Source organism: Osmerus eperlanus, chromosome 12, assembly GCF_963692335.1.
Source record: "Osmerus eperlanus chromosome 12, fOsmEpe2.1, whole genome shotgun sequence".
NCBI classification, from domain to species: domain Eukaryota; kingdom Metazoa; phylum Chordata; class Actinopteri; order Osmeriformes; family Osmeridae; genus Osmerus; species Osmerus eperlanus.
The window spans coordinates 9206696-9230986 of NC_085029.1; the positions used below are offsets into that span (position 1 = coordinate 9206696).

Here is a 24291-nt window from a genome sequence, read left to right on the forward strand (position 1 = left end):
GTGTACAGGATTTGATCTCTGCTGTGCTGTGGTCATTTAACACTGTGGTGGAGCGCTGGACTGCTAGCTAATAAGAGCTGGGGGCAGAGAGGGAGGAGACGGGAGGAAGGAGAAAACATATGGGGAAGGAAGAGAAAGAAAACGAGGAACGGAGAGGAAAGGGGGGAAGGAGGGAATGAGGGGGGAGGAAGAGAAGAAGAGAGAGGGAGGGAGGGATGGAAAGAGAGAGGGGAGATGAATGGGGGGCTGGGGAGGAGAGGAGGGGAGAGAGATGCAGGGTGGGTGAAGTGGTAGGGGAAAGCGAGATGGAGGGAATAAGGGAGGGAGGACACAGCTGTGTCGGCACCCTGGCCTATTATGATGCCCCTCACATCCTTCCTGTCTGAGCAGCTTCCACCCTGATCTGCCTGCCTGTCTGTCTCTCTGCCTGTCTGTCTGTCTCTCTGCCTGTCTGTCTGTCTCTCTGCCTGTCTGTCTGTCTACCAGCCTGTCTGCCTGTCAGCCCGTCTGTCTATCTGACTACCTCTTGTTCTGTCTGTTTATTCTGCATGCCTGTCCGTCTGGCTATCTGACTTCCACTCTGTCTGTTTATCTATCTGTCTGTCTGTCAACCTGTTTGTCTGTTTACCTGACTGCCTCTCTCTGTATGTCGGACTGCCAGGCTGTCAGAGGGATCCAGTCAGAAATGCATGTGAAGTTGTTGGAGGGCTGGTGGGCAGCATGGTGACAAGGGCCTGGTGACCAAAGGAGCTGGCAGCGGGCTGAACTGGCCCGGGTCACACTGATGGACCAGAGGATCTACGCCAAGGAGTGTGTGAGTGTGTGAGTGTGTGTGTGTGTGTGTGTGGGGGGGTCTCCTCTTCTCCAGTCTAGTGAGTTTAGCAGAGTGAACCCCAGATCATATCTGATCATTCAAGATAACAGAGCCATATAGAGAGACACAGAGAGAGAGAGAGAGAGAGAGAGAGAGAGCGAGAGAGAGAGAGAGGTCAGTCACAGTGGCATTCACTTCTGGATTCCCTTCAGTTCCCTATCGGTTTTAGGTGTATATCCATGAATGAGATCTCAGGGGACCAGAAGCACAAATCTCCCAGACGTGATGATGATGGAAGCTGTCCTACATGTGATGGCTTCACATCAGCGCCCGGGGCTTTTAATTGAATTTCCGCCAAGAATATCAATTTTCCATTTTCGCGGCTGTCAAACGCTAAGTTGGACATTAGGTTTATTTTTCTCTCCCCATTCCTCTAGTCATTAGAGTCCCTTCACTCAGTCCAACAGGGGCATATGGGGACCAGTCACAGTAAGAGCAGAACAGAAGCAGGAAAAAGATGACTAGAATTCCTTCAACTGGTATATTATTAAAAAAAACAAATTTGCTAAAGTACCGACATTTTAATACTAAAAGAATTAAAGAATGAACTATAGATATCATGATTTGAAAGTAGAATGTAATTATATTGTAGAAAAGAACAAATGTCTATGTTGGGCATGTGGAACATATTAGAACATACACACGCCTGGTAGATGACCCCTGCTCTGTGTTCTCTACAGATCAGGTTTATCTCCGGAACATTCTTCATTGGCAGGTTGTAATGCTAAAAACCTTTTTGACTTCAGGGGTCTTACTTCATCTGTGAATTATGCTGAATTACATCAACCCCCTTCTAAGGCTGTGTTAGAGGAATTAATGTTGCTTTTTACAGCTCTCCTCTCTCCTCTCTCCCCTACTCTCTCCCCTCCTCTCTCACTTCCTCTCCCCCATCCTCTCTTTCCTCCTCTCTCCCCTCCTCTCTCCCTTCCTCTTCCTCTCCTTTTATCCTTCCTCTCTTCCCTCCCCTTATCTTTTCCCTGCTCTGCTCTCTCCCATCCTCTCTCCCTTCCTCTCTCCCCTCGTCTTTTTCCTTGTCTCTCCCCTCCCCTCTCCTCTCTCCCCTCCTCTCCCCCCTCCACTCTCCCCTCCTCTCTCCTCTCCTCTCTCCCCTCCTCTCTCCCCTCCTCTGACCAAATCTCTACCTGGCTTCTCTCCCCCCTCCGTCTCAAAACATTTAGTCTTAATGTCAGAGAAAATTACAGCAGCATGCATGTGAGCACTTTTCATTAAAGCAGGCTTGGATTTAATGTATTCTTCTGTTTCATGCTGCAGTCTTGCTAATGAAACCCTGTCTTTTAACCTTTTCATGTTCCTGTTAAATTTGCCTGAAAACGCCTAAACAGCATACCCAAAGTAAATTGGAAGCTGTTCTTGAACCATTTGGAGTACATGCATGTAAATGATCTCTTTTGAAAGCTGACACTCTGAAGTTATGTCCCCTGTTGTCAGGACCCCTGTCAGTCCTTCTAGTGTTGAGTAATAGAAGCTTGAACACAAGGAAAGTGAAAATTTCTATTTCCGCCTAGATTTTGTTTTGAAAACAGAGGCCTGAAGAGGCCTAGAGGTGGTAGGTATTATCTGGAAGACTAAATTGGACCACAGGTTGAAGCCTTACCCAATTCAAATCAAAAGTCAAACATAATACCACAATATATTCATATTTGACACATGTTTTTATAAGAGTACATCCAGGAATTTTCTAAAAGGGTCTTTTGGAGACTCCAAAATGACCCTTTGTAACCAAGGTCAAGGTCAAATAAAAAGGTATTATTTTTCATAATTGTTATCTCTGGCCCATCTCTGGTACTTAGAAATATCATATATAATAGCTAAATCCCTAATTAGTAATACTGAAACACAAAAACTGAAGCATGAACACATTGGAGTGCTTTATCTGATTCCAAGGATTGGCGCACAAAGAACACTGATTCTGTCAACCATATTGCGCAATCGACTGTTATTTTGAAGGCTCCACAGACGCATACAAATGAGGTATTGGCATTTTCAGCTAGCTGTCAGCTACAAGGCTAACGAGCTAATTTCAGAGCCAGTCGAAGCCAGTTCGAGAAATTTGTTTAGAACGAGTGTGGGGGGGGGGGGGCGGGGGGGGGCAGGACGCACAGACCTAGTTGGCTTTAGAGGGCTGTCAACGGGGCATGGAAGCTCCTATTGGGTCGAACAAGGTGTCAATCAAAAGGGGAGGGTTCAACGGACATTTTGAGACCTTCATTTTGTAAATACTCCGTTGATAAATCGGAGAAAATAACACTTTTATGTGAACAAGTTGTTTCTTCCGTCGGCTAACTTGCATAATGAAACAAAGGATAATGGCTATTCATGAACGTAAAACATTGTATTTGGACGAATTACTTTACATGGTTAGATACTTTGAACCCTTGGGACTTACGCAGATCAAGTTTTGATGGCATGATTTGCACACCTGGACCTATTTGAACAACTTAGGGTGAGTACAACTTTTTTCTTTGGCATTGTTGAAGGAATGTTCACCGGAAAAAGACGTTGACTTTGCTTGCTATTGCGACTTGATCTTGAATTGGTTTATTTCAATGGAAGCACAAGAATCGTAGCTTTCCAACGATGTATAACATGTGTAGCGTCTAAAAAATATATTTTTTAGAATTTAGTGCGTCGTAACTGAGGAAGGGGGAGGCAGCATTTTTGTCTCGCGGGCGAAACAGGAGCGTAAACAGGTTAAAAAATAAACGTTTTCACTGAGCCCACCAACTGAGAACACCCGCACTTCCAAACTCGAGGGTAAGACTTAGGGTGTAGAGGGACTCTTCCATGTAAAACACACAACCACATGTGGGGCTCTCCACAATAACAAATTTTTTTTTTAATTGAGCATTGTTCAAGGGTTGTACAGAGTTGTAGTAAGTACATGCCGCACCACTGTAAACGTCATACTTTTACAGTAAACTCACCTCCACACACACACACCTCATCTATACACGCCCCACCTGTAAACACAGCTCACCTCTACACACACACCTCACCTCTACACACACAGCTCACCTCTACACACACACCTCACCTCTACACACACCTCACCTCTTCAGGCAGACAGGGCCCACAGACGTAGTGTATCATGTGTCCAAGCGAGGGCAACAACCATTAGATCACGTTCCAGAGTCGCAGGTGTGTTTGAATCACTCGTCAAAATCGCTTTCAACCCCCCCACCCCCCCTCAGGTTTCCATGTCGGAACCTGTGAAACGGAGCGTGGGTCCCAGACTCCCAGGAGCTATCGTTGTCGAGGGCGCCGGAGGACGCTGAGTCGAACACATTCAACTCCATCCACCATTCAGCTATTCCTTTTCCAGAGTTGGGATTCGAACCGACGACCTTCCGATCTGGTTCTCTAACTTCTCTCCACAGGTGCACAAGCCCTGCCGTCGCTTTGTTAGTTACCCCGCGTCCAGAGAGTGTTGTTTTCAAAGGAAGGGAAACAACATCACAGAAAGTGTTGTTTACCCCATACCTGAGCTTTGATGAATCATCGTTTGTCTTGCATCATCCCTCTGATCTGTGGTTTCCCTCTGGACTGCTTTAGGTGAACAGGCTGGATGGACACACTGGAGGAGCGATGGACAGAGCTGTTTGTGATGCAGGGCTGGGCTTCTTGGATTCAGACAAGACACTGTTGTTACTGTTGTTACTAAGAGAGATAGAGAGAAGGAGAGAGAGTAAGCAAAGCAAAAAGATTGATAGATAGATGGATGGATAGATATACGGGCAGACAGACAGACAGACAGACAGACATATAGACATATAGACATATAGACAGACAGACACACAGAGAAGAACAGCATGAGTGAGAGAGTGAAAGAGACAGCTCCGCAGACAGATGGAGAGGTCTCGCTGGCTTCCGGTGTAGAATCAACAAACTCGTCCTCCTTTCATCTTGGACGCCATCTCGTTCTCATTCCCCCCGTGATCATGAAAGAGAGCCGGGGAGAAGACGGGAGATAATAGACGTGCTTGTGTTGACTGGACGTCCTCCACCCCAGTGAATACACTGACAAAGCCGCTTCCAGGCGCGGTGAAGGCCCCGTCTGATAGGACGCTTGGGCGAGGTTACCGTGACAATGATGAAATAGCCGTGAAACACTCTCCGCCCTCAAACCGCCAACGGAATCTCACTGTTTACGTCTGACAAACATCACTCCGAACGATACGCCACAGCGGCCCGGGAGAGTCAGCTAGTTGGAGTTCGTTCACACAAGTTCTTCATCCGCGCTGTCGAATGAGATCATCAAAGGCGCTGCAGGGTCCGTGGTATCCCGGGAGACTGGATGCCCCAGAGCCGCACGCAAACGGAGATTACGCAGGTGTCATTCCACCAGACCCGGAGATTGGAGTGCTATAGGTCTACAGGAGTCGCTCCTTACATCCCTGAGATGCGGCTGTTTAATTCAATACGCATTCTCGACGGGTCCTCCTTGGCTCCTTTACACTCCACCTATTGATATATAAGTGAACATCATTACCGAGGAAAGTAGATTATTGATTAAAGTTTTCCGCACCAATGCAGAGTAGGCTGCCTGTAAAAAAAAGAAAAACTACTGCCAGAGGGGAAAGAAAAAAGAAAAACTACTGCCAGAGGGGAAAGAGGGATCTTTCCCCTCTGGCAGTAGTTTTTCTTTTTTTTACCCTACGGGTAAACAGGCAGCCTACTCTGCATTAGTGCGGAAAACTTTAATCAATAATCTACTTTCCTCGCTAATGATGCAAGACAAACGATGATTCAGGCGAGAATTTCTCTTAATTTTTTTCCCAATTAAACCCAGGATGGGATCGAGCTGCTTTCAACTAGGATCAAGAGAGAATGTTTAAACCAAGATGGTCTTTAAAACTCAGCAGGCAGCTAACTGACTCGTCTTAGTTCTGTTTTGCTCCAGTCTGCACACACACTCACACACTGGGAGAAAACACTTTGCACACACACACACACACACATTGCAGGAAAACACATCACACACCGAACACACAAACCCACACCAACACACACTAGAAAAAAAGCACATCACACACACATGCACACACATACACACACACAGACTAGGTAGAAAACACATCACACACACAAGTAGCTCACTCTGTGGGGTGGAAATGCAGGATGGGAGTGAAAGGTTTTACTAAAGTACAGCTTATTTGGGCATAATGTCTGTGTGTAACTCACGGAGAAAAAGATGGCGAGAGAGAGTGGGAGAGAGAGGAGATGAGGGAGAGGGAGAAAGAAGGGCTACAGAGAGAAAGAAAAGAGAAAAGAGAGAGATAGAGAGAGCGATCGTAAGAAGGAGATTGTAAAAATAGAGAGAGATGGTGAGAAAGATGTAGTGAGAAAGAGAGAGCCAATGAAGATAGAGAAGTGGAGAGAGGGAATGGAAGAGAGAGGAAGAGAGGGAAGCTAAGTCAAGCAGGAGGAGGACAGGAGTGATACGCCAGGTGATGTGGCATCATGATTAATACCCCCCAGTTCCGACTGCTGCTCCCTGGTACAGATCACCCTGCCAGGGGATGCAAAACTCATTAATATCACTTACACCCCACTCCCCAGCTCCACGGCCCTCTCCCCAAAACACACCGTCACCTCCAGCACCGCAATATATCAACCACGAGAACGACAGAGTCAGAAGTTTAACACCGGAGAAGTCGGTTCTATTCAGAACACCGTCAGAACCTGTTGATCCGAGGCAGAGAGGCGGAAAGGTCACCCCAGCGAGCAGCCGCCATACCTGGGGTGATCCGCTCTGTCGCCCTGCTCAGCCTCAGTCATCATGGAGGTACGGGGTTGCAGCGTAGAGAAGGTGTCAGGTCAGGAGGATCTTGTCTGTGTCTTGGTGGCTGTGGAACAGCAGGGGGCAGGGGAGCGAGGAGTGGCTGACAGAGAGGTGCGCCAGGCTGGGTAACTCTGACGGGATTCCAGCCTGTCTGGGAGTCTCTCCCGGAGGGGAGTCTGACAACTCTCCTCTTCTCCATCACCTAACTCCTGCACGTCGTTTCTTGTCTTCATCCGTCACCCATTTTCTCTTTTCCCCTCTCCCTGTCAGCCGCACAGCCTCACTCTTTCTTGCCGCCTGTCATTTGTCGTTTTCCCACCTCTCTCTCTATGCTTATCTTTTTCACTCAACTCCCTTTTTCCTTCTCTCTGTTACCCAGTCTCTCTCTCCTGCCTCACCCTCTTCCTCCTCTGAAATGCTGTCTCCCTTTCTTTCTTTCTTTCTTTCTTTCTATTTCTGATTCCCTCTACCTCTCCGCCTCATTCTTCCTCTCTAGATCTGCTTATCCCCATTTTTATCACAGCCAACACCTAACACACACACACCATCTCACACACACAGTTGCAGCAGAGCAGGCATTGAATTCCACTCCGAGCCTGGGGTGTCAGATACACAGCGATGTTATGTATTATTAAACAAGGCTAACCCTCCCCGTTTCCCCTTTCAGCGTGTTCGTCTCCTACAGCTCTATCTGCGAGGACGGAGTCAGAGCTTTGAGAAGATCTATCCATCGACAACAGCTGATGTACGAGCCACGCTATCCTGTATATCCAGATGATGATCGATAAGCAGCTCGATGAGATTATCAGCGGCGCGTCGTCCCCCCGTGTTCACTCACATTCCCTCTGTCAGCTATTGAAGCGTCATAGATTAGGTGCGCGAAGCAATAAATCACGAGGAGGCGTGTTGTGTGACATGTGAACTCCTGGGGTGTGACGAGATTACAGTCACAACGCTCAGCTGGCCCCATGGGTTAGGGTTAGGTTTGGGTTAGGGTTACGACCCTCTGCAATGGGCCTGACCCAGGCCAGCGGGGTCCCGATCCAGAGGCTCCACGCAGGGGCTTGGAGTCTGAACGGCCCCAGGCAGCCCCTGGAGCTGGGGGTGGACCTCCAGTACCTGGGAGCACCTGCCCTGGAGGACTCTGTCAAGCTGTCTTTATTCCCAGGAAACATCTCTTCAAGCTCTCAGGTTTGAGTGTTCTGGTAGTCCTTTTGATGAAGCTTACAGCTTTTTTCTCTGAGGGCTGAGGGCTGGAGACAATCTTGTGCTTGTTGACCCTGGTCCTGTCAGTCTGGTTCAACTCAACCAGGCTGGAGTCCTCCTCAGACAGACAGCCTGGCGGGTCTGCATGCGGCACCGCATCAAGTAACCTTCTCACAACAGTCTTTCTGTGAAAATACTCATGAGTAAATACCAGCCTTAGCTCCCAGCTACCTCCTCCTTGGTCCCTACCCTCCTCCTCCTACCTCCCTCTCTCCCTCCCTCCACCCACCTCCCTACCCCTTCTTTCAACCTCATCCTCTCTATCCCCTTCCACCGTCCTCCACTTTCCTGCCTCCTCTTCTCTGCGTCCTCCTCCCTACCCCCACCTCTTTCTCCATACCTCTTTCCTCCTCCCTCCCCACCTCCTCCCTCCTCCTCCCTCCCTCCTCCTCCTCCCTTCACCCTCTTCCTCCCTCCCTCTCTCCCTCCACATACCTCCACCTTCCTCCCTCCCTCCACCTACATCCACCCTCTTCCCCTCCTCCTCCTCTCTGCCCCCTGCCTGACTCTTTCACGGCCCCTCAATGGAGTCCTCACCAACCCCCTCCCAGTCAACAGATGGTGCTATGGTGCCAAACCTACACGTTCCCTCTCTCTCCCTGCACACACACACACACACACACACACACACACACACACACACACACACACACACACACACACACATACACTGAGGTGTGAGCGACATGGCTGTGGATTCACTGGTGTCCGGCCCACAGCCAATCAGTCAGCCAGCTGGAGCAGTCCTGCCAGAACACCCATCACGCTGCCTGGCGATGGGCCGGGGTCCTGCTTCTAGAACCCGCCTCCTCCAACCGGACACACGAGACGAGGAAGTCCAGATCACAACAAAACAACAACAATAAACAAAATATCGATGACTTGAAGATCAAATAAAAAATAAGCAGGTTCTAATCAACACACAGCCACCAAACACGGTGAGGCCATCTGGAACCACCACATCTCTGGGCTTGGTTGTGATGGCTCCGTTAGGGACGTCAGACCTGGCATCGAGGTCTGTCCTCCATGCTCGTCCAGTAGCATCACACCCCGGTCCCCACTGTGTCCTCATATAGTCCCTCCCAGGCACAGATGCTGCCTGTTGACTTGATTTGGATAGTAAATTTCAAGACAACAGCGTAATCAAAGCTAACAACGCAGAGAGGGAGACCAGGGGAGGGCTATTCACTAGTGCTGATTATCTTAATTATGTGTTTGGATCGAATACTGGAATGACTGTATGAGGCAAACAATACGCTTTGATTTGGTTTCATCAGGAGGATGAAATTGCGCCCCCAGCCCCTAGCTCCAGAGGAGTGTTAGTCTGCGTGTGTCTGAGAGAGAGAGAGAGAGAGAGAGAGAGAGAGAGAGAGAGAGATAGAGAGAGAGAGAGAGAGAGAGAGAGAGACAGAGAAAAGTGAGAGAGGGGGTGAGAGAGAGAGAGAGAGAGAGAGGGAGGGAGGGAGAGGCGGTTGAGAGATTATACTAGATTAGATTAGACAAGAGAGAGAGGGAGGAAGAGAGAGAGAGAGATCAGGGTCAGAGTTAGGGGAGCAATATGCTTGTCAGAGAGAGAGATACTCATTTTAAGGTACAGTCTCCTGTGGCTGACAAGAGTCTCCTCCAGCCACAGATCCCACTTAACCACCACATGCTACCCAGGAAGCAAGCACTGCCTCTGGGCTTGGGGGCCTGCACAGGGACACTCTGGTTCCTTGAGGGAGATCCACTGGTTCAAGGCCACCATCCTTTACTGTATGTGTCATGGGCCAGCGGGTGGCTTCAGTTCAGATCACACGCAGTGAAGGGGGAGTCTCTGTCTGAACACTGCACACAGTGATGCACACTGGAAATGTGACTGTTAAGAGGCTGGGATGTCTTGGAGATTAGATTTGTGTCTTAGAGTAACTTCCTAAATACAGAAAGGTTATAGAAAGAACCTTTCACATAAAAGACTGGAGGAGCAGAGCGAGGGAGGAGCAGTGAGCTGGAGCAGATAGAGCTGAGAGAGAGAAAGAGAGGGAAGAGGAAGAAAGAAAGTGTGAGAGAGGGAGGGAGAGAGAGAGAGAGTGAGATAGTTGGATGGAGGGAGGGAGGGAGGGAGAAAGAAAGAGTGAGATGGGGGGGTGAGAGAGAGAGCCAGTGGGATGGAGGGAGGGAGAGAGAGAGAGAGAGAGAGAGAGAGAGAGAGAGAGAGAGAGAGAGAGAGAGAGAGAGAGAGAGAGAGAGAGAGAGAGAGAGAGAGAGAGGGAGGGATGGAGGGAGGGAGGAAGGAAGGAAGGAGGGAGAAAGAGAGAGATAGAGGCCAGACCAGACTGGAGAGGGTCTTTGTTTTTCTCTTCCACTGAGAGATGGAGATGAGATTCTCCCTGACGGCTGGGGGGAGGTCGATCTACGGTCGGAGAGATGGAGAGAGGAGGAGAGGAGGACAGGGAGAGAGGGAGAAAGGGGGAGGAAGAGACGGAGAAAGGGAGAAGGGGGGAGAGAGAGGAGTAGATGGGGGAAGGAGGAGAGGGGGAGAGGAAAAGCGGGAGAGGGAGAATAGAGAGGGAGAAAGGAAGAGGGGGAAAGAGGGAGAGACGGAGGAAAAACATCAATGGTTAGACTTTCAAACAGAGAGAAACAGCGAGTGAATTACTGAGCAGATAGGTCTTATACATCAACGGTCTGAAGGAGATAAATGTGCTCTGAGTATAGCGTATTTTCCACATCCACCCATGTGAAACACATACCCAGCAAAATAAAATGTATGTGTCTAATTTCACATTTGTCCTATCAGTAGTGTCTTCAACAGCTCCCATACAAAGTAGGTTATCTTTCCAGCAGGTTTCAGTAGATGAGTTCTCTTCACCCCAAGGGCCAGGGCCGACACATAGGCCACACCCTCCTATAATCACACTTACTAATCAAATCCATAATTGCTTCCCAGGGTTCAACCAAGGGTTAGGAGGGCCTATCTGGAGGCACATTCAGAACAGTCATTTAAATGCATTCCAATTAAGAGTGTGATAATTGTGTATAGCGGTGCCATGCACACTGTGGAAAGGCAGGCTCTTGATTTGCCACGCTTCCGTGGACAGGCAAACATGTACACACACACACACACACACACACACACTTACACACACAGCAAGCACAAACACATTGCGTTCATGCACACAAACATATAACAAACGGGCACTCATACACGCAACAAACCCAAACACACACACAACAAACATACTCAGGTACACACCAACTCACATGCACACTGCACTCCTACCTGCTCCCTAGGAGTCCGGGAGTCCTCTTCTCTCCTCGCTGGTCTCACTCTCTACTTCTTCTCCTCACTGGTCTCTCCTCCCTCCCCTCCCTGGCCCTGCCTCCGCCTGGGAGATACCGGTGCGGACAGAGAGGAGTGAAGGCTGAATCGGCAGCTTGAGCCGGATGAACCATGAGTTGTGTTTTTGTGGGAAGCATCGGCAAGCAGCTGTCCGCCAGCAAGCGGACCCACCTGTACCAGCGTGCACCTGCTGTGACCATGTACCTAACGCTCTTCAGAGAATGGTGGGAGAGGGTTCTGTGCCGAGAATGGAACGATTGGGCTCTCGAGGTAAATAAACTCAACCCTAAGGATTCTCGCTTCCTTCCAACAGAGCTCAAGCAAGCTTTCATCCGTTAAGGGGTTAAGGCCCTTCTACATCATCCACCTGCTCAGATTTATGCCATGCTCCAAGAGCCTATTTGGAGAAACAACAACCCTTAATTGGTGTGACTGAAACAAATAAATAGAGCCAATGGCGGCCAGGCAGGTAATCGAGTTGTTTTTATTTCCTGTTTGGGCTTCCAGTCGCACCAGGTGCAGGGGACAGCTGAGAGTATTCAAGGCACACTTCCAATTGGCCCCTCATTAGGGTTTGTTTGTAAGTGTGTGTGTGCCTGTGTTTGTGTTTGTGTTTGTGTACCCTTGTGTAGGTGGATAGGGGGCTGCCGTATGCCGGAGAGAAAGAAATAGGGAAAGAAAGAGCGCGCGAGAGGGATGCTGTTTGTGTCAAATCTATCTGGGGCCGATTGTTTTCCAGATAAAGCAGCGGAATTATTTCCAAAGGCCCATGTTGTTCATCAGCAATGGCCTGTGAGCCTTGAAGTGATTTCCCTGTGGCTGACAAAAACACCAGCGTTGCCAGCGTACGGTCTCCTGAGTTCACTAACAACGCCTGCAGCCTCTGAATGTAGTAAAGAATTAATAAAAAAGTCATGAAAAGACCCGGTCCCACAATTTCCCTTTAGTTGAGGAATCAGTCATCAGGTTCATACGGGGCTTCCAGGGACAGACAGAGACACCGGTGAGTCTTCTTTGGACACACACACATGCACACACACGCAAACACACACACACACACACACACACAGAGGTGATGGGAACACAGAGTAACAGTGCAAACAGTCCTCCCACATATCACACACACACACACACCAAAATACTGTTGAAACACACACACAGACATCTGCCTCGACTGACCATCCCACGTACACTTCAAGTACAGCACAGCCCGTCGGCTTGTTTTCATCTGTACGGGTCGGGGAAGAGACGCACCGCGGTCATTCTGGAGCACCAGCGACACGGACACAGAGAAGGACAATTCATGCAGGTGTTGCCCCTACCCCCCCTCCCCCTCCCCCCCTCCTCCTCTGGGTACTCCATGAAAAGACAATCAGCCGGTGGCCCGGAGTGAAAATGCGTCCGGTCCCCCACTTCCTGCACTTGCGATGTATCATGGGCCCCGGACGCCGCAGCCATAATTAGCAGGAAATATGAGAGCAGACCTCCGCGTTGCCCTGATTCAGATCAATACCTAATCTGTGAGCGACCTTCAGGTGAGGTGTCATCGCCAAGCTGTTCCCTTACCACTTCCTGGAGGAGGGAATGCGGATGGGGGGCGGGGTGGGAGTGGGGGGGGGGGGGGGGGGTTGTAGAGGATAAAATAGAGGGAAAGGGAGAGAAAGGGTGAAGAGAGGAGCAAGGAGAAAGAGAATAAGAGAGAGGGAGGGAAGGATGGAGGGAGAGAATAGGTGTTCAGTTCAGTCTCTCTGACCTTGTGTCGTAAGGAAGGCTTGAGGAGGTCTCCAGAGGAAAACACTCATTCAGAAGCAGCCAGCCTTAACAAATGGATCTCTACAGACACCTCTAGCGCTCTCTCTTGACTTCCTTCCTCTCTCTCTCTGTTTCCTTCTATCTGTCTCTATTTCTGTGTCTCTATCACTCTCTCCCTTTCTGTCTCTCTATCCTCTCTCTCTCTCTCTCTCTCTCTCTCTCTCTCTCTCTCTCTCTCTCTCTCTCTCTCTCTCTCTCTCTCTCTCTCTTCTCTCTCTCTATATATATATATATATATATATATATCCCTCTCTCTTTTTCTCTTGGTGGCAGCCTGGGGACTGGGAGCTGGAAGTGTGTGGGCAAGAGTGGCATAGAAACACAAGGATTGTTTTACAGACAGGAGAGAGCACAGGTAATAGCCGCTTTAGCTGCGGTTTGTTGTTTCAATCCGTGAAGCTGTGGAGTGAGGAGAGGCCATGATGTGACACTGCAAGCAAGATAAGATCACAGTACATGCATACTCCCACTCCGGAGGGATACTGGCCGTCCAAAGTGGAGTTCAGGGAACTGAAAACGCATGATACATTGGAGGAAATCATAGACTTCACACCATCCCCTCTCATTATAGCAAGGGTTGTCAACTTTGAACAAACAGCTAGCGAGGGATTTTTAACGGGAACAGTTAAGTGTGAAAATATGATGCATTAACACACAAAGAGGCAGTTTGTTATGAGTTTGTATCCTTCGATCTCCACCAGTCTTCCTTTAAAGTGTCACTGTTTTCTCTTGGTTTATATTTTAATGATTGTGTTGCTACCTTCATATACAGCCGGAAATGTGTCAACTAAATAAAGTCAAATTTTTCCGGCACTGGAAACAAAATAGGCCATCTACTTGACAATCAGACTTGTAACCAGGGGTGATCATTACAAACAACCCATAATAACCAAACACACAAGGGGCCTCACATAGCGAGTGTCTGCTGTTGTTGCCAGGGACAACTTCCTTTGTTTTCCTGGGAGAAGCACACCCATTTCAGCTGTAATTCCATCCAGCTGGATCACCTTCCGTGCAACCCCAGGTGGCCACACACGTATTCCTCCACCAATCCTCCTCCTCTGAGCTCATGTAGCCCTACACCCAGCCCTCCCCCAATCTTCCTCCCCCTCCTCCATCACACTGCCTGACGTCTGACCCAGGACTCTGCCAGACACAGGCTGCAGTGAGCTACAGGCACAACTTCTGCCTGAGCTGCCCCTCGTTGCAAGAAAAATAGTTCCTCCGTCAGCCCAGTGACACCTGTGGACACTTGACCCGAGTATGCCTGTGTGTGGAGATGCTGTGCGGTGCGGTCCATACGGCTGGACCCGAGCTGCTCCTCGACATGAATTCTGCTTTCTCTGAGCCGTGACTTGGATAGCACAGAGCCCTCGTCAACACAGGTGGCACCCCGGAAAACCCAGTGAGTCAACTGCGCTGTACTCTCTGCTTGTTTCGTCCTCTCCGCTTTGTGTGTGGGGGGTTCTATTTGTGTCCGGGAGTTGTTTGTGTGCGAGTTGGTTGTGTGTGGGAGTTGGTTGTGTGTGGGGTCGATTTGGCAGGGTTGTGGTATTCACTAAAATTTTCAATAGAGCACAATGCATGCAGAGCTGTTAGAGGACCTATTAGTCCTCTCTTTCCCGTGAAAAGGTTCTCTAGAGCAGCCGTTGTCAATCTGGGCGTGTGTGGAGATGTCGAGTACTTTGAAGGTGGGGAGTGGGGGAGGAAGTGGGACGTAAGATAAAGGCAGAACGTATCTTCCTATAGAATGAGGGTGTAATCATAAAAGGAGTGGCGTGGTGTTGGGGCTTGGTTCAGCGTTTCAAGCGGGTGATGGGCTGACTGAAGTGGTTGGAGAACCTCAGGTTTCGAGGGTGATGATTACCTGCCATTGTAGCGAGACGCAGGATTTAAAGATGCTGGCACTCAGTGACACAGTCGCCTGCAGCTCCTCAGCCTCCGCACTCCCAGCATGTCAGTTCTGCACCTGCTGAACACAACAGCCATTGGCTTTTATTGTGTGTTGTACCTGGGCCAGACAGCTGTCAGTTACTCAGTTCCAGTGTGCATGTGTGTGTGTGTGTGTGTGCGTGTGTGCATATACGTATGTGAAGGTGTGTGTGTTTGCGAGCAAGTGTGTGTATGTGTGTGGCACACTTGGCAGATGTCATCGAAAGCTAAGGGCTGTCACCCAGCTGACAGTCAGGCAGAACACTACTGAGGGAGGTAGGACTGAGAGAGAGAGAGAGAGAGAGAGAGAGAGAGAGAGAGAGAGAGAGAGAGAGAGAGAGAGAGAGAGAGAGAGAGAGAGAGAGAGAGAGAGAGAGAAACTGACACCACAAAGAAGCCAGACACTCACCTTGTACACAATGTTAAGAGCCTTGTGGCCGTTAAGGAGCACCAGAGACACAGGGAACACGAACAACACAAAGTCACGGTAAGAGGAGGTTACAGCATCGCAGGACGGTCTCTGCCCGTCAATAGGACCACAGATGTGGGCAACGTTGGCATGGATAATTGGAAAAAATATTTCTTTTTCGTGAACTGCTGATGGTTCGGACAACAAGCTCTCCTGGTGAGCAGGATGTCTGTTGCTCTCAGTCCAGGAGCATGTTCGATCCTCTTGGCCTAATGGTAAATGCTTACACTGCTTAACTATCTGCAGTATGGGCTTCAAGTCCTTCAATGATATACACTTTTGCATGGAGTTAGTGTTGGATGGAAAGTGCAGAAAGTAGACCAGTACTGGCCTGTAACTGTGTCAGCAGCTACTGTACCCTGTCAGCCGATTAGGCCTGAACTTGGACCTCTCGCTGTGACATGAACCTGAAATGTCCGACCAATTACAATCCCGGACTCTCAAAATGGTCTGGAGAGCAAGGTCTCGGAGCGTGTGTACGTGGCCTGTTTGCATCAGTGTGTGTGTGTGTGTCTGTGTGTGTCTGTGTGTGTGTCGAGGTTGATCATTGAAAAATTCCTCTGGGTACAAGTAGAAGCTAGCTGTCCGCAGATGTGTCCTTGTGAATACATGCACTTCTCCCTTGCATTCCTTGGTGGAGTGTCTCATTAATCCACTCGCCTCCCTAACTCACACACGCACTAAAATGAATACACAGAGACAGCCGAGCCTACAGCCAAGCCCATCTCAATAACCCTTGAATTGGTAAAACATTTTTCAATGGCCTGCTCAGACTCAACCTCTCATTCCCTTCAATTCACAATGAAGTTAAGTGTCACGACAGTAAGCACCACTGTACAGTACAGCTGTGTAACCCGGCATGTTTGTAGATGTCCTGTAGGTATAGTGGACAAGGTAAGTGAACTCTATCACACACTTCCGAGTGTATGCGTGTGGTCATGAAGCTGGAGCCAATCAGAACGACCACATCAAGTGTTCCTTTAGTAGAGGCTGTCATCCAAATCCACACACACGGGTATGCGTGCGGGGGAACTGAACCTGCGACCTCTCCATCTACAGTCCCATGCTTTGACACTGAACTATACCTATCGATGTGAAGCGTGTCAGTGTGGTGCCTGTGCAGGGTTCGAATTATGGAGGGGTTTGGGGGGGGGTTTGACCCCCCTAATTAAGACTTGGACCCCCACCAAAAGAGGTCAAAAACAACAGGTCGGGGGGTGGATACATTTATATATCGGGCTTACCTGTAATCGTAAATATTACTTTACGCCCCGGAGAAGAAGTTGACCCCCCCCCGATTGTCATTGTATAATTTGCACTGTGCGGCCTGTGGATAGTCAGAGGACTGCAGGGAGCCTGGAGGCCTTGGCACTGGTCGGGACAGCAGTGAGGGAGTGTGGGGGATGGAGACAAAAGATGGACAACTGTAGGGCACCAAGCCCATGTTCATATCCAGCACCATGGCTCCTGGCTTTGGCAGGACTCTTAGTCTCTTCTCAGATGACTTTTTATGGACTGCCAAGTTGGCTCCTCCTCTGGAATACAAAACTGGGTCCACTGATTGGTGTGTGTGTGTACGTGCCTGTGTGTTCGCATATGTTTGTGAGTGTATAAGTGTGTGTGCGTGTATGTCTGTTTTTTTTGCGATTACCGTAAATGTGTGTGTGAATGAGTGTGTGTGCGTGTTCAAGTGTGTGCTTGTGGGTGTGTGTGCTGGTGTGTGTGTGAGTGTTTGAGTGTGTGTGTGTCTGTGTGAGTGCGTGTGTGTGTGCTGGTGTGTGTTTGAGTGGTGTGTGTGTGTCTGTATGAGTGCATGTGTGTGTGTACCATTACCATTCATCTGTAGCATTTAATCACGCACAACTGGTAGAACAGTGAGAGGCAGAAAGGTTAATCATCAGAAGGGAAATTATTCTCTCTCATTCATGTTTTCTAAGAAGAACTTTGACTACCACAATTCAGAACATATAACCCCCTGCCTTTCTGTCACATACAATACTCTCTCTGTCTCTCTGGCCCCTTTCAAACATACATCCCACAATATTGTCATCAAAAATACCTTTCATGACGCGGTTTTTACTATTGTACACTGGACAAAACCAAGCCAGCATAATGTTGCCCCGTGTGTGACTTGCATGCCGGCATGCCGGCGTTCTATAATCAGCATTGCTGATTGTATGTGTGGTCCTGCAATGCCGGCTCTCCCTTTTACACAGACGGCAATCTGGCTCTGTGACTACCTCCACTGCCGGCTTATTGCCGGTACAACAACATCACTTATTCCCTGTTATTACCTTTACTGCAGAACTGCGAGGCAGGCATCAAGGCGCAATATTCCTGCCTGGAACAGGCTGTAAAAAGGGCTTCTCTATATGATTCTCCTCTCTCTGTCCTTCCCTCCTCTGTCTTGGTCTCTCCTGTTTCTCTCCTCTCTCTGTCTGTCTCTCTCTCTCTCTCCTCTCTCTCCCCCTCTATCTCTCCTCTTTCTGTTCCTCTGTCTCTCTCTCTCTCTCTCCCTCTCTGCTCCCTGTGTGCATGTAGATGGACCTTTAGCTTATAATCATGTTAGACTGTTCTGGAAAAGCATCCTGCAGTGAGAGGCAGAAAGGTGAATCATCAAAAGTCGATTCATGTTTTCTAAGAAGAACTTTCATTACCAAAATCCAGATTAGTCATATGACCCCCTGTTGTTCGGTGGTACACTCTCTCTGTCTCTCTCCTCTATGTCTCTCTCCTCTGTCTCTCTCCTCTATGTGTCTCTCCTGTCTGTCTCTCTCCTCTCTGTCTCTCTCCTCTCTGTCTCTCTCCTCTCTGTCTCTCTCCTTTATGTCTCTCTCCTCTATGTATCTCTCCTCTATGTCTCTTTCCTCTCTTTCTCTCTCCTCTCTGTCTCTCTCCTCTCTTTCTCTCTCCTCTCTGTCTCTTTCATCTCTTTCTCTCTCCTCTCTGTCTCTCTCCTCTCTGTCTCTCTCCTCTCTGTCTCTCTCCTCTCTGTCTCTCTCCTCTCTGTCTCTCTCCTGTCTGTCTCTCTCCTCTCTGTCTCTCTCCTCTGTCTGTAGGGCAGATTTTCTGTGTACATGTACAGCTTGAGTCTCTGTGAGGTCAAGAGGTAATGCAGCGAGGCCCCTCGCTGTTCAGAATATAGCACTCGGGCCTAGACAGTGAGGAGACAGTAAGGAGCAAAACAGGAACAAATAGGAACTTACATGATTAACAATGACTTCACCTGTTGTACATTCTAATGTATCAGTGCAATGACCATGAGACCCGTTAAGGAAGCGATTCTGTGCATTCTATGTTTGAACATGTCCACTACTGTATTTAAGCACTCTTGAGAGAGAGAGTCTTCACTCATGCTAGCCACTCTGTTGTGGATTGGTGGCATGATCCGACGTCGAGCTAATAAAACCGAGTCAACCCTTTTATAATTGTTGTGACTCTTTCCGGCCTGCCTGGACAGACATCTCATCCTATCATTGTCTCTCTCCTGTCTGTCTCTCTCCTGTCTGTCTCTCTCCTCTGTCTCTTTCCTCTCTATCTCTCTCCTGTCTGTCTCTGTCCTCTATGTCTCTCTCCTCAATGTCTCTGTCCTATATGTCTCTCTCCTGTCTGTCTCTCTCCTCTCTGTCTCTCTCCTCTCTGTCTCTCTCCTGTCTGTCTCTCTCCTCTCTGTCTCTCTCCTCTATGTCTCTCTCCTCTCTGTTTCTCTCCTGTCTGTCTCTCTCCTCTATGTCTCTCTCCTCTATGTCTCTCTCCTCTATGTCTCTCTCTTTTCTGTCTCTCTCCTCTCTGTCTCTCTCCTCTATGTCTCTCTCCCAATGTCTATGTTCCTATTTCCCCCTCTCTCCTCTCCTCTCTCGGTCCTCCCACAATTCTACTTCCTCTCCTCCCCCTCTTCTCTCATCTTGTCTCCTCTAACAGGCTATCCCCATGTCCCTGTCAGCCCTTCTCTGGGGCTGTCTTCTGTCTATCTGTGGCGGAGGCATTCCAATGAGATGATCAGGCGTCTGACATCATAAACAAAACTAACGTATTTGACATCAAATCTCTACCAAACAGTGTACCTATTGTCTAAAATATCTCCACACACAAAAAAAAGGAAGAATCCCACAGGAACATTTCACACTTCCTTCAATTTGACACTAACCGCTGTTTTGATTTGGAATGATTTCAAACTGGAATCATCCAGAGAATAGACCCTGTGAATCAATCATTAGATATTACTCCGCAGTCACCCTGTCTAGGTCACATATTGTACACTAAAAAAAACACCCCTGCACCACAAAGATAGTGCTCTTGGTCTAATGGTAGAGCCAGGTTCAATTCCCGCCAGACACACAAACACAGTACTATCAAAACCATGTCATATTCGGTCCGTTGATGGGTCAGAGTTCAAAGGTCACCTCATCATTCAGAGTTTAGTTCCGCCCCCATTGGTCCGCTGCCTGACTCCGGACATTGATTGGCCTGTGGCTCGTCACTCAACTGATGAAATCTCAATAGCTGTAGAAGGAGAACCAACCATCACTCATCTCCTACTGTGCATCCAGAGAGCTGGAGGGGAATGTTTCCATATGCCACAAACTAGTTGCTTTAGCCAACTAACTGCTCACTGTAGAGAAGGTGAAGCATTTCTAGTTGTTACATCTGAGGGGCAATGTGTATGTGTGTGCGTGCCATCTGCTGTGGGGGACAGCAACCGTCTTACCGGCAGGATTAGGAGACAACACTCTCCCCCAATTGGATTTCAGATGCCTCCGTTTCACTTGTCCGCAGCTTGGCTTGAATACGAGCTACGCCTTGGCCTTGAAACAATGTCATTGCTGTCTATGTCATATTGATCGATTATTTTCAATCAGGATTGGCAGCAGGTGGTCCTACGAAATATGATTTGGGATATTTCTTGACTAACTACTAAGTGCAGATGTTGAACTCCTAGGTTTAGCTTCGTCCCCAGTCTGCCACTGTCCATGGTACTGAAATCTTGATTTTCGCTCAGAACACATTGTGTAATCGCGTACCAACTGCAACAACACTTTCACTCATCTCGTCGCACACGTTTATCCCTTCCAAGGTTTCTCCCTCCGTGAGGGCCTACAGTACGTCATTAGCCGTGACACCTGCTAATGCGCAACAGATGGAAAGGCTCGAGCTCAGATATGAGTTTAGCTGGAGTCGTGCCCCCCTGACTCCGTGCGCAGCAGCAGGTTGTAAATGAACGCATAAACAATCCTATGGTCCCAAGTGACAGAACTCTTAAAACTGTTTTCATTAGTAAAGGAAACTTCCCTAAACAAATATACCCTACCGTATCCAAATAATAGTCTTATAAAAAACAGCCTATATGAGGTGATATCAGGCGATGTATGTTTAGCTGACTTAATGAATGGATTACTCCCGCGGCAAATATTGGGTTCCAAGCCCCTACAGTTTGACCAGGTTTTGCAGTCAGTGTTCCGCTTGAATTATAATTCTCACCGCTGAGGGTGGCGCTGGAGCTCAAGGAAAGCATTCCGTTTAAACCTCTCTCTCTCTCTCTCTCTCTCTCTCTCTCTCTCTCTCTCTCTCTCTCTCTCTCTCTCTCTCTCTCTCTCTGTCTCTCTGTCTCTCTCGCTCTGTCTATCTCTCGCTCACAATCTTCCGGCGTGCTGCTCTTTCAACGCTCACAAGTCTTTCGGTCACCTGTGGAGAATTGAGGAAAACCTTCAGGGCCGCTCATCTCTATACACGCGCACTGATATCTGGAGATATTGCTTAGCGGGTACGAAGTGGCTGCACTATAGGGGAGCTGCAGAGGGAAAACTTTGCAAGTGCATCGGAGGACAAAACCAAGGCAAGCCAACCGATTCATAACGTCAGTCCATGTGCGACGGGCAGGCATTGAACCGTATTTTAGCTACGGTCTTTGATTGAACTGACGATTTGGAACACAGTCAGCTGCTGGTAACAAGTGAAGGAATACCGATCCATGATTGTTCGTATTTTTTCTCTTTTCTCTGTCCCTCACTGATGGTCAGTAAAGAAGGATGTTTGTTGCAAGCTGGTAACTGAAATATGTTATAAAGGGGTAAGCATGTTTATATATTTTTTTTATTTATATCATGACTTATTCTGAGGCAGTTGAGAAGCCGATCAGACTTCTCTGGACTACCCAGTCCACCTAATTTTATAGCATTTATTTTACATAATCATTGATAATCCTGTAGCATATAAACATTTTGGTCATCATAGACGCGAGTGATAAATCAACTCAACGTATCGACTTATCAGGATTTGCCTGCACCGAGACCGCGATCTGCTTACACATTATCATTACATTATCATGGATGTATTGGCAGTTGGCATAACCTTTGCAATTATCTGTCTGTGTTCCATAGGTTAGCTATATGTCATGATTAATCATAATTCGTTCATACGACCTACCAACATAAACCTACATCAACATTTATTTTTTATGTATGGCATGTTTAAGTTGAGTTTTTTCTTTCTCTTGAATGTAAAACGCAGAGCTCTACAGGTGTCAAGCAACTGGACAGTTGGCACCTACAATAACACACTATGAATTCGCCATTTAATGTGGGTTCAGGCATTTGTTTGGCTGATTGGACCGATTTTGTCTTATGCGTTATGACAGTTCACATCGGGGCTCTTGTGTAGACATACATAACTGTAAAGCTCTCTCTTGGAAGTCGCTTTGGATAAAAGTGTCTGCTAAATGCATAAATGTAAACTGTATTGATCATATTTGATGAACCTACTTAAAGGTCATGTGATGATCATTTTTTAGTGTTTTTAACCGAAACACACCAAATACTTTCTCTTCAAAAGGAAATGTGTTTACTGTAAATTATTCATCGATGTCCTTTACCGAGGTTTTGGAAATGTGTTTGTGTGTCTTTATGTGTGTGTGCATTTGTGTATGTGTCTTTATGTGTGTGTGTGTTGTGTGCTTGTGTGTGTGTGTGTGTGTGTGTGTGGGGGGGGGGGGATGGCTGTGTGTGATGCTCTAATCTCCTTTGGAGGAAGTGTAGGTTTGTGTGACAGTTATCATCCACAGTCATGAGTGTAGAGCAGAGGGTGTTTTTAAGAGAAACACCAGCCGTCTCAAAGTTGTTGCATCCTATACGGGAATTACATATTTTTTCAGCCACTCGCATGTCGTTGTCAAGGTGTAGCAGAAGTGGTTTGGATGCAGGCCCTAGTCAAACGTTAAGTAAAGGAAATGTTAGGCCACTGTAAGTGGTCCTCTTGGTCCAATGGTTGAGTTTAGGAGACTTGGGTTCTACCCCAGCTTTTATGTGTATATTAAAGGGAATAGTCTTTGATGCTAGACGGTTTATTTGGCCGGCCTATCTCTACTGCCCACTGTTTCGACAACCTGATTCATTTCTTGGTCTTAAAGTTCCAATTCTGAGACGGATCGCCCTGTAAAGACTCGGAAAAAAAAATCTATTCCATGAATCTGAAGGATGTCTCAATTAGGTTAGTCTTCATTACTCAACATTGTAAATGGATATGCAACTCTGGCTACACAGCCAGAACAGGTATCCACCACAACAGGATGTCTATTCTCCCTGTCCCCGTGGACACTGGACAGGCTGCAGGAGATGGATACAGTACAGTCCAGTTCTGTTGGTGATGGTCTGGACACTGGCACCAGGCCAAGAGAACACACACTTCAACTCCAGATGTACATATTGACTTGGCTTTAAAGCAGCAAGAATGTAAATGTTGTCGTCTCAGAGCTCTGTGTGTGTGTGTCAGTGTGTGTGTGTGTGTTTGTTCTCTGCCATCTGCTGTGTAGAGTCCATTACACAAATTGGCATCGACCCCTCTCTGTGGTATTGGATGCTGCCATTCACCAACTGTGGGTGGTCGGTCCTGACCCGATAACAGCTCCAAGCTTCCAGCCGTCTGACGAACCTGGAGGCCCCTCAACCCTCCGCTTTAGACTTCTGTGAATCTTTTATCACTCCAGTCAACTTACTGTAGTCGTCAAACATACACAAAAACAGCGTCTCTCTCTCTGTCTCTCTCTTTCTCACTCGCTCTTTTTCTTTCTCTCTATTTCAGTCTCTTTCTCAACTCCCTTTTGCTTTCTCCCCTCTCTGTATCTCTGACATACAGACACAAGCATACACTGTGTTACTCCTATCGGGGTTGCTGTGTCTGCTGAGGAATTGTAATTAAGATTTTTGGATCTTTTTGGATCTAAATATTTGATGAATACAAGGGTGTTGCATCTCCTTACAAAAGGCCAATGGAAACATGTCAGGGACAACACATGAAAGCTCTCATGTATTCTCTAACAAGTCTCTCGCTCTCTCATCTCAAACCAGCAAAGCTACCTTTCCTGCCAACACTGGGATTCTGTTCTACCTTTGATCTGATTTTGTGCTCTTCAGAATCGAACAATTCTCTAGTACAATTTTGGTTCCATTGGTGTACAGTACAATGACTTTATCTGGTCAGGTGCTTCCTGTGGTTAAGTGGCAGTCTCTCTATAGCAACGTCCCGATGATTTGATTCGTCAACTTAGCATTAGCTTTGATAGCCAGCGGTTCTCGTTAATTCATGTTTAATTGAAAACATTCACACTGATTGGGGAAAGGAGGGGGCCTGCATCATGATTGACGAATGTAAGGGGATTGCTTGCGCCTATATCAATTAATTACTTTTCAATTATTCCATTGATTAACATCATCAGAGGGAAAATACATATTTAATTACAGTCAAGTCAATTACCATATGTCTACATCTCTCTCTCTCCCTCACTCACTCTCTCTCTCTCTCTCTCTCACTCTCTCTCTCTC

The 24291-nt window shown here is 47.8% G+C and overlaps 1 protein-coding gene across 1 annotated transcript in view; it reads left to right on the forward strand.

Annotated features, from left to right (window-relative positions):
* The first annotated feature begins 7688 nt into the window (after positions 1-7688).
* The window catches only part of LOC134031657 (protocadherin-15-like), a 47671-nt gene continuing 31068 nt past the window's right edge, over positions 7689-24291 (forward strand). Inside the window, exons 1-3 of the mRNA XM_062475363.1 lie at positions 7689-7831; positions 11400-11535; positions 11898-11914. Coding sequence (XP_062331347.1) covers positions 7689-7831; positions 11400-11535; positions 11898-11914 — 296 coding nt within the window. The remainder of the gene's footprint in view (positions 7832-11399; positions 11536-11897; positions 11915-24291) is intronic.